This window comes from Crocodylus porosus, unplaced genomic scaffold, assembly GCF_001723895.1.
Source record: "Crocodylus porosus isolate Cpor-Errol unplaced genomic scaffold, CroPor_comp1, whole genome shotgun sequence".
NCBI lineage: Eukaryota > Metazoa > Chordata > Crocodylia > Crocodylidae > Crocodylus > Crocodylus porosus.
Window position 1 is genome coordinate 5,190,068 of NW_017728933.1, and position 10,213 is coordinate 5,200,280.

Here is a 10,213-nt window from a genome sequence, read left to right on the forward strand (position 1 = left end):
CTCTACCACCTTCAGTATGGGTAACCTAGTTAGCAGTGAATCTAAAGATATGTTGCAGAGTGTTAAAGATGAAAGTGTATTACACACAAAGCGAACGTGACCAGAGCCTTACCTGCAGCTTGAAAACCCAGGAAATTTAATGTCACCTTTTTGCTGTGACCATAGGGACTTCTTGCCTATGGTAAAGACCCCAGTTTCAGTTTCGTTCCCTAACATTTATCGGGTGTGGAACAGCTTCTGGGTTCCAAATGTCTTTAACCACTCTGCAACTTCAGGTGAGATTTAAAAATAATAAAATAGGCATTATTTATGTATGACTTGTGCAGAAGTCAGAGGTAATGAGGTATTGTCCAAAGCTGTACTGACACTTGCATGACCAAAGGAGAGAAGAGAAACTGTCCCTTTCAAATGTGCTAAAAAGAACAGTGCGTGCATCGGCGAATGAGAATTTTTGGTGCACGCCGTAAGAGGAAAGTAAAAATCTGTGACTTCAGTGGGAGTGTATGCTCCCTAGAATAGAGAGGGGGATATTTTCTTGGTGTAAAATCCAGTATTGGACTGAAAAAAACTTAGTTCTACAACTGCAGAATCCTTTGTTTTAAAAGGGAGAGACAGCTGAACCAAGGGCAACATTGAATGGTCATCTTAGGATAGGGTGCTGGATCCCTCCATCTGCTTCAGTTCTTCCAACTTCTCTGGCCGTTTCTGCACGAGTGTTTCCTTTCTTAGTAGCATTGAAGTAGATGAGATACTGTGCATGATCTTTCAGTTCTGCCCTTTTCAAATACTATGGTGTCAATATGATACAGGCTAGGCAGGAAAAACTGATAATGAAAATTGTTTCTTTGAGCATATCTTCTCAATGTCATGTGCGGATTGTTCTTTTTCCCGTTGCAGGTATGGAGTTAACATTTAATTATAATTTGGACTGCCTGGGCAATGGGCGGACCGAATGCCACTGTGGAGCAGAAAACTGCAGTGGCTTCCTCGGAGTACGCCCAAAGGTTAGTTGTACCAGAGTGGAAGTCAACGTGTACAAGCTTGTAGTGAAAAGTCCTGTGTGTGAGAGAGAGAGCGCAAAGAGGGATCTTTGTTACCGCATAATGTGGTAACTTCCATTGTTTTTAATATATCATTCCCAATACTCTCCAAAGTCTTTATAGATCCAAATATAGCCCACTTGAGAATGGGTGGGAGCAGTCAACCAGCATACTACTGGGATGTGGGGTGTAATAGTCTCATTGTGCTTCACGTGCTTGATCCTCTCTTACAAGCCCTTTTTTGCTTGTCACCTGTCTTATTTCTGGATGGGAAAGTCATAATGGAATGCACAGGGAAAATGTGAATAGGCTTGGTGATCTGGAGTCATCCCGTGCTGTTGTATCTTGATCTGATCTCAGCCAGTCTACTTTACTTTAGTTAAAAAAAAAAATCCTCTCAGGGAGCAGAGAGGAAACAAGTCACTGCACATGTAACTATTGTGCAGTAGCCTTCTCGGGGGAAGGGAGTTTGTCTTTATCTATATGACTGTAGTACAATAGTATCCTGTCCTCCTTCAGTCTCTGGCCAGCACCAAAGTAAAGCTCATTAACACTACTGAACTGCTACTACTACTACTACTAATCTGGCAATATTCTTCCCGTGTCAGGTATGGGTGGGAGATGGATACAGGGCTTGTTGGGGTTAGGGTGCCTGAAGATCTTAGGCTAGATTTAAGTGAGTATCAGTCAGTGAAATGACACTCCCAGGCTTACTTTTGGGCAAGTCACTTTCTCAGGTTGACCAACTGAAATCACAAATGCTGTGACCTTTCCTTCTGATTTGCCAGACGGCATTTGCAACAGCAAATGAAGAGAAGGTGAAGAACGCCAAGCTGAAGCAGAAGAAACGGAAAATAAAAACTGAGCAGAAGCAGATGCACGAAGACAACTGCTTCCAGTGTGGAGATGGAGGAGAACTGGTCATGTGCGACAAAAAGGACTGTCCCAAAGCATACCACCTCCTATGCCTTAACCTGACTCAACCACCATTTGGTAAGAGTTTTCTCATAGCCATCTATTGATCTGTGGCTTGCTGCAAGAGCACAATCCACCCTGTGATAATGGTCCACTCTAAATGTGGCCTGTTGGATTTTGTATTACCTGCTGTTGAAATGTGTTGGGCAGCAGTGTTTCTAAAAAGTGACAGAGAACTGAAAGTGGGTGACTGGGCCTGTAATAAAGTTGCTCCTTTTCCTCTTATTTGGCTCAAATTTGCTCCTTTTAATTGATTGAGCTGAGCAGCCAGCCTGGTCATGGCCATGGTCCCCAGGAGCATGTCACATTATGACACTTAGAATCACATGGTGCTCTAAATCAGTAGCTGTGTCTACATTTTCTGTCTTGTCCTGTCATCATTCTCTTTCTTGGCATTTTGTTACTTTTGCTTGATTCCTTAAATTAAGAAGCACCTGTCTGCAGCCGGGACTCGGATTACACAGAGAAAAATTGTTTACTATTTTTAAACAAATTGTACTGGGGGAAAAAAGTCTTCCCCTTGTTGAAACAAACAAACGGACACACACTTTTAGAGCCTTTGTTCAGAACGATTGGAAATTCCTGTGTCTGAGAGATGCCATTTCAGTAGAGTGAAAACTGGAAGTATTGAAAGCTTTCCTCAAAATTACTTCCTGGCTGTGAACACAATTTTCTGCATTTGATCATCAAGAAAGCACTGGTGAAGAATTTTTTTAGGAAGTTGCTTTGTGTTTTTCAGTTGGCCTCATGGTGTTGATCACATGCAAGCAAGGGATTTGAGGTCCTGTCTGGGCCCACTGCAGATGCAGTGCAGTATGTCCCTATGAAAATGATGCTTTTTGTTTCTCAGCAGGCATCTAGTAAAGGGGAATAAAGACAGATTTGAGCTGAAGGGAGAAAAGCTGTTGCTAAAGTAGGCTGTCTCAAAATAACTTCACAGAGTTGGGCATGCGGTTGTGCTCATGCATATTGGCATATCTTTTGTTATGCTTGTGATTTAAATACTGCATTTTTCTCCGTGTGCTCTTCTCGGAGCTGCTTGCTTAGTTATTACTCAAACTAAGCCACTCTGCCTTTCCCAGTATAGCACAGTGCGGTTCTTTAAGGCTTAAAGATCAACATGTAATACAGAGGTTGGTCAGTCCATCCAAACAGTTGCTGTGCCCAGATTCATAAAAAAAGAGTGGCACCTATCAAACGTGTGCAGAAAAGTCCTTTTGCAAAGCCTGGTGGTTTAATGCTAAGGGGAGCTGGTTCTTCCTATTGCATACAGCAGTGCTCTACTTGAAGCTCTGCGAGGCTCAGAAAAGGTGGAACAAGTTTGATCTGTGAGAGTGACAAACATGCAGCAAGGCCACAAAGAACTGGCTTTTGGAAAGAGGCTTTATGCTTAGAGCTGGATAATTGTTACATGGGGTGGGGATTGACGCCTGTTTCCATTGTGTATTCCAGATAAGCACTGACTCTCTTTTTCTTTCTTTTTTCTTCTCCCTTCCACCTGCCACCTTCAGGAAAGTGGGAATGTCCTTGGCATCAGTGTGACATCTGTGGCAATCCTGCCATTTCCTTCTGTGAGTTTTGCCCTCACTCCTTCTGTAAGGATCACGAGAAGGGAGCCCTCATGGCCTCTGCCTTGGATGGCCGCCTCTGCTGCTCTGCACATGACCCCACATCTCCTGTGGCCCCTGAGTACTGGAGCAGGATCAAATGCAAATTGGAACCCCAGAGCCCCAGGGAAGAAGCAAAGGAATAAGTTGGTTTAGGGAAAAAAAAAGTGGCAAACAAGTGATGAACTTGAAGAGACTGCTCTGACACATTCAGTCCTCCTCAGTGGAGCTGCCTTGGCACTGGGGAAGGGACCATCTCATCTTGGCAGACAGAAGCAGTCAGTGGTGTCCAGTTTTTATTGTTTGTCCTTTACTTTACCCTTGAATGTGCTATAGCAGCTCTTACTGTTGGAAAACAAATGTCTTGGCCTTCTTGGGTGGGGAAAGGGTGAGAGGAACAAAAAAGCTAAACTTTGGATGGTAAAAAGAATATTATGTTAGGAAAATGTTCTTGGAGTGTAGAAAGCAAAACATAGCAGGATATTTATTTATTTAATTTTAAAGGATGTTGAGGGTTCTGGTCCTGGTAAGCCAGCCTGTCTTTTTAAAAAACAAAAAACAAAGAAAAAAAGAATTGAGTAGCAAACCCAAGCTGGTGTAACTTTTTATGTCTAGTTTCTAAAACGAGAAAATAAACCCTCCACATTCCACACACAACTTAAAAATCATGCCAGAAAGATGTGGATTTCAGACCAGTGGACAATGAGATGCTTTCATTTCAGTAGTGTTTACTTTAAAAGGCATTTTGAGAAGGTAGGTTGCATATCATCATGTTTAACTTGTTATTCAGAATAATGCTGTGATGGAAATTAGAAGTATGATCCTCTTGCCTCTTGGAACTGCTCTCCGTTGTCACTAGATTTTTTTTTAATAGAAAAGTGGAGAAAGAATAGTCCCCTTATTAGTTGATTGGGTGATATCCACAGACAAAGGAAATGGAGGCAAAATACAATTGTGCAATGGCTGCTTCTCCACCTCAATCAGTTTGGACAGTGTTCTCGGGAAGTCTGGTGATGTGATTGCTGTGCTATGCTCATCACAGCTGAGGGCCTCATCTGATTTTGTGAAGTCACCAGGAGCTGTCACTGGCCTTTTTGGGTGTGGATTTGGGCCCCGGAGATGCATGGGCTGTCTCATCTGCATTGGTTCCGTGGTGATTCCCTTGGAGTTGGATCCTTTACTGTTTTGTGCCCAAACTCCCATTGCCTAGAGGGAGTTCTTGAGCGCTTAAGAGATTTGGGATTAGATCCATGTGTATGCTTGTTTTTGGAGAAGAGAATGGCTAGATGATTGTGAGCAGGAGGATGACTGGGGGAGGGGGGAATAAATCTCATTAATTTTTTCTTTAAATCCATTGGTGAAAAAGTGATTCTCAGAAGTGCTTCCTAAATGTACAGGGTATATAATTAGTGCATGTTAAGGCACTGAGTCTTAAAAAGCACTGCGTATCTCCCAGTTTAGATAGTGTGGTTGACTAATTCTTTAATTTGCAGGTAACTGCTATGTTATGCGAATATTTCTAGCTAAGTTTACACTTACTTTCAGCCACTGGGTGTTGCAGAATATCCCCAAATGGAAGGAGTTAATTAAAGTATTACTGGCACCTGGCTGAATTATGCCTTTTCATTAATTCTGAAGAACATTCAACTTCTCTCTGGAAGACCACTTACAGAGAACTGCAGGTACATTGTGACATCTCAGTTCTAGGGAATAGATAATAATGGCTTTGAAAAAATAGATATGGGATTCTTGCCTTCAACTGGTTTCCTTCTTGTTCTCAACTCTCCTTATCTTAGCAGAAAAAAAAAAAAAACCAACGAACAACCCCCCCCCCAAAACAAAAGACAACCCCCCCCCCATTTGTAGCTTTTAATTAATTTTTTTGGTGCAATTATTAGAATACACTACAGTTTTGTTTTTTAAGCACCTGAAATGCTATTTAACTGACTTGGCAGTTAATTTTCTTGGAACAATTTCCAGATCCCTTTTCAATAAACTCATTCTGGGTTTTCTGGTTGAGTAATCCTACCAATCTTTCTTGATTGTTCAGGTCAGTTTACGGTACTGAGGGCTCACGGAAAGCGTACAGCACTTCATCGCATTTTGGTCAATACTAAAGTGAATGTCTAAAACACTAATTTAGCTTGTAAGCAGTGCTATATTTTGGTATTTTGAAAAAATGTGTATTTAAGAAACATTAAAATGTCTCCTCAGCTCTAAAGGAGGGATTTCACCTTTTCTGAAATTCAAAACATAGCTCTTACCTTTCGATGGCGTCTCCAAGGCCTGATCTGTTTACTTGATATAGTAAACTGTTCGGCTTGGTAACGTTTCGATGATTCTTTGCATGGTAAGCCATGGTGCACTGAATTTTGCAAATACTGTATAGCAAAATGTTCTAATGCGCTTTCTTCCATAGTATAGCAATGCTGTCTTGTGGTGGTTTTGGGTGAAATGGCAAAGACAGTGCCAAAATACCACTTGAGAGTGGCAGCCAGCTGAATGCAGTTCCAAAACATTGATTGCCTTGTGAAATGTCAACTTTGTGACATACCAGCATGTTGGATATTGAGTTCATGAAGGTCCTCTGAAAGTTTAGCAAATGGTTTAATGCTGCAGGGGTTGTGGAGTCCATTGTTGCTCCTCTGCCTTGTTGCTTTATCTCTCAGTCAGTTTGTTCCAGACTTCTTGCAGGTCCTTCCTGTAGTTTTCCTTTCTGCGAGGAAAATTTTAGCTTACAAGCAGCTAATGGCTGGGCTCAAACCTGAATGAGAAGACAGGGCGACATTGGATTTCAAGCCATTGGGGAGAGGGCAAATTTTTCAAAGGTGTTGGGAAACTTCTAACCATTTAATGAAGCTAAGAGAACATCTGGTTGAAGTAACTTGGTGATAACAACTGGGGTTCTCATTGTTCTGGGTAGGTGTTTTTATATGCAAAATGCACAGAAAATATTGAGATACACTTTAGCCGTGTCTTTTTAAAGCAGATAAATAAAACATATACTTTTTAAAAGTAAATCAGAAAGTTAGCACAAATGTTAATGTTTTGATTTACCAGTCTCTGGGATTTGAGCTGCTGAAGCTGCAGAAAGAACAAGAAACAGTTCTTGGGTCTGGGATTTCTGTGCACAATCCTAGGACGGGCTTCACAGAGGAAAGACCTGTCAGTGGTTTTACTTCCTGACTGCCAAATAAAGTACTTTGCTCAACTGTACATAACTTTCGGGCAGCTCTTCATTTTGAAAGAAGCGCCATTCGCATTTTTTCCATCCTTTGGATTTTTTGTATTTGTCTTAAACTTTTAAGATGGGGTCACGGTTTTAGTAAACATCGGACTCCGGATCTTATCATTGTGCTGTTTGCACAGGAATGCAATACCCTAGTGGCTCGTCAAATCCAAGATTGTGCATTTACTGGAGCTCTCCCTACAGGGCATGCACCTTTAACCCAGAGCAGAGGCTCTGCAGACCGTGGTCAAAAGCCGTAAGGCTGAGTCGCCACAAATTTGGAGCCAGATGGTGTAAGAACTGGTTACTGCTGTCTTCTGGATAGTCTGTAATACTGACTTGTCTTAATAGCAGGATGCAGGAATGGAAGGCGCGTGCAGCTCAGGAGAGCTAACTGTAAGAGCTGTTTTCTGGGCAAGTTACCTTCTCTGCATTTTACCACCAGTCTTAGAGAATCCGTTAACTTGGAATGATGGGGTTATAATGTTTTGTGTGGCCTTTCCACTAAAAACAAGTTACCTTTTTGTTTTCAGGTGGAATTGGAAAGGCAAACTTACTAGACATAATTGATAGTGAACATAAATAAAATCTGTATATAAAGAAACCTAACAAAAATATCTGGGTGGGGTGAGGGAGGTGGGGCGGGAAGGGAGGTAGGGATGTCTGGGGCTGGTACGAAGTAGTCACTTTAACATTGAAACCTCTGCCTCATTGAATTCAGGGTTTAATGTACTTGAAGCTCTGCAGTTCCTTATTTTACAGCTTTTTTTTATTTATACATAGATAACATTTTTGTATGCTACATTGAAAGTCTCTTTACCTTTCTTAACTTGAGTTAAAATTACTTTCCACTCCCAGTGTACAGTGAACCTAGGGCAAATGGGAGAGATTTTCAAAGCAGATGTCTCAGACTTATGTGTGCTCTTACAGAAAAGTGTATTGCTTGAGACACAGCAACATTTTGACTTATTGATGTCCTTTATTTTCAATATTACATCCATTTTCCCCACCCCACCCCAATTATTTTTCTGTAGCAAAGAGTTTGCACTTATGATACACTTGGGAACTTTGGATGTATACAAGATGTTCTTATAAAAAAAAAATGCTGTTTCCTATATTCTTGAGTGGGTATCTCTCTGCTCTTGGGGTCAGAGGCCCGGCAGAGATTCATAAACTAAAATTATGTATCTGGGTTTCATTTAGGAGACTTTTGCATAATTCATGTGAAGACAAAAAGGGAAAATTATATATGAATTTGCCAAAGCCATTCATTACTGTTTCTCATGTGGTACTGATTGCATTTGTGCGAATGAGTGAGAGAGCTTCCATTTGCGAAGATGTCTCCTTCCAGCTTGGAAAGACAAGAAGGCTATGTGTTGTCCTCTCCCAAACATCTGCTAAATAGCCTAGCACTGGACCATTTTAAGGAGTTCTCATTCACTTTTTTGATTTACAGACTGGATGAAATATTTACTCCATGTTCATAATATTGATCCGTGTCTTAATTCTAGTGTCATATTTTTTCATTTTTAAGAGAACTGATCATGTTGCCACTGAAAACCAAGATGATAAATAACTATTATAACTGGCTAGTAATAAGATTTGTCTTTTTTGTATAAGGGTATGTGCATATTTGAGGTTGCTATGAGAAATTAAACCCATTTGTTTCCACACAAGTGATATTGCACAACAAACACAGATACCTACAGATTCCGTTTTTTCATTTCCATGTAATCTTTATCTGTAACAATGACCTTTGTAGAGTCGTTATTTCTGTAGACTTTGTTTATCTGTAACAAACTTTGTAGATTCTGTGAAATGTTATTTTAACTAAATCACTTGAGTCTTTAATAGTAAAACATCAATATTCACTAAAGTCAATATCTTAAAGAGTTTCTGGAACTTGACTAGAAGCTCTTGACACTAACAGAGTAGTGTTAATTTTCCCTGGGGATGTTCCACTAGGGCATTACTGTATTATGACTTGATGTTGCCGCATAGACTTGGAGATATACAACATTTTGGGGGGTTTTGTTGTTTGGCCTATGTTCTCTTGCATAGTGTGAAACCTGTAAAGCTTGGTTAACCTGTATATAGATAGCTTATTGTCAACTAGTTATAGTGTATTTAGACTTGCCTGTAATATTTTAGCTTCTTACTGAATGTGTGTGATGGTAGGACCATATAATTTTTGTACATTATATTTACTGAGATGTTGCCTTTTTTTATTTTACAAATACTTTGGAATTCAGATGTGTTTTTGCTTCCGTGAGGATTAATTTGGAAAGGTTTTTAATGACATTCCACTGATATAAAATTTTGCTTGAGGTTGACTTCAATAAATTGTTCTGAATGTTCCAACGACAAGCGTGAGGTTTGTCGTGCTTTGCAGTCGGTGGGCAGCCTGGACTCGAAGCTAGGTAGGTGCTGCAGAAACCCATGACCAGCTACCCAATGAATGGACATGGGTATCGACAAATTGATAATAGTTTAAAAGCATTCAATTATGCAAGCAATGTGGAAATAGAAAATAAATCCCTTGAACCTAGCCCCTGGTTACAATGCCTCTTGTAACCTTAAACGTCCCTAGGAACTACCTAAGAGCTGTTGCTTGTTCACTTCACTACCTTGTGGGGGGGGTTGAAAAGTAAAGCTAGGTCTCAGTCTAATTCCACTCCTTACTGGACATGCCTACACGTGCATTTATGCTGTCTTAAATTTACTGCCCAGCAAATGGGCATCTGCAGAAGCAGCTGTTAAACCTCATTGATGCTGTGTGTGGACTGACCAGGTACTAAAGTTAGTCTCAAGTCAATCCACAGGCCCGCAGTGTTACTATGCAGCAAGGTGTCTACATGTGTATTATGGTGCAGTTTCTAATGGGGCTTGGTGGTGTGCTCCCTGCAAAAAGTGCCTGTGGGCTGTCAGCAGTTGTGGGTGCTGCCTGATATCCATCAGCAGCAGCCAGTGGTAGTGGCGCCCCCCCCAGCCTGCGGGGGCACGCGGCGTTCATGAACAGGGCAGGTATCAAATGACTGCTCAAAATGGCGATGTGGAGAGGGTGCATAGGCCGTGCACCCCTTGGCAGCGCCCTTCCGGTTTCGTCGCTGGCCCGGCGATCGGCTGCTGAGGGGCACCCCACCCGCTCCGGCGAGCCGAGTATTTACTGCGCCGTTCCGGCATGCACGCGTAGGCGCGTGCCCGTACGGCGCAGTAAGGTTGGTTCGGGCCGAGCAAATATCAGCTTCCGTTTCGGACGAGGTGTGATGTGAACGCGGCGTTGGGCGGCCGAGGGGCCCGCAGTGCGCGGCGGTGCCGGCAGGGGGCGGCGGATCGGGCTCGGCGCCGCGGCTGCGGCGGGG

At 42.0% G+C, this 10,213-nt stretch overlaps 2 protein-coding genes across 3 annotated transcripts in view; both read left to right on the top strand.

The window, feature by feature from the left end:
- The window catches only part of NSD3 (nuclear receptor binding SET domain protein 3), a 54,584-nt gene extending 45,372 nt beyond the window's left edge, over positions 1-9,212 (top strand). For both annotated transcript variants that reach the window (XM_019546093.1, XM_019546094.1), the window contains 3 exons: positions 898-1,004; positions 1,829-2,033; positions 3,527-9,212. In XM_019546093.1, coding sequence (XP_019401638.1) covers positions 898-1,004; positions 1,829-2,033; positions 3,527-3,768 — 554 coding nt within the window. In that variant the 3' untranslated portion in view covers positions 3,769-9,212. The remainder of the gene's footprint in view (positions 1-897; positions 1,005-1,828; positions 2,034-3,526) is intronic.
- Positions 6,181-10,213, top strand: part of PLPP5 (phospholipid phosphatase 5) — a 7,960-nt gene continuing 3,927 nt past the window's right edge. Inside the window, exon 1 of the mRNA XM_019545903.1 lies at positions 6,181-6,204. Within this exon, the coding sequence (XP_019401448.1) occupies positions 6,181-6,204 (24 nt within the window). The remainder of the gene's footprint in view (positions 6,205-10,213) is intronic.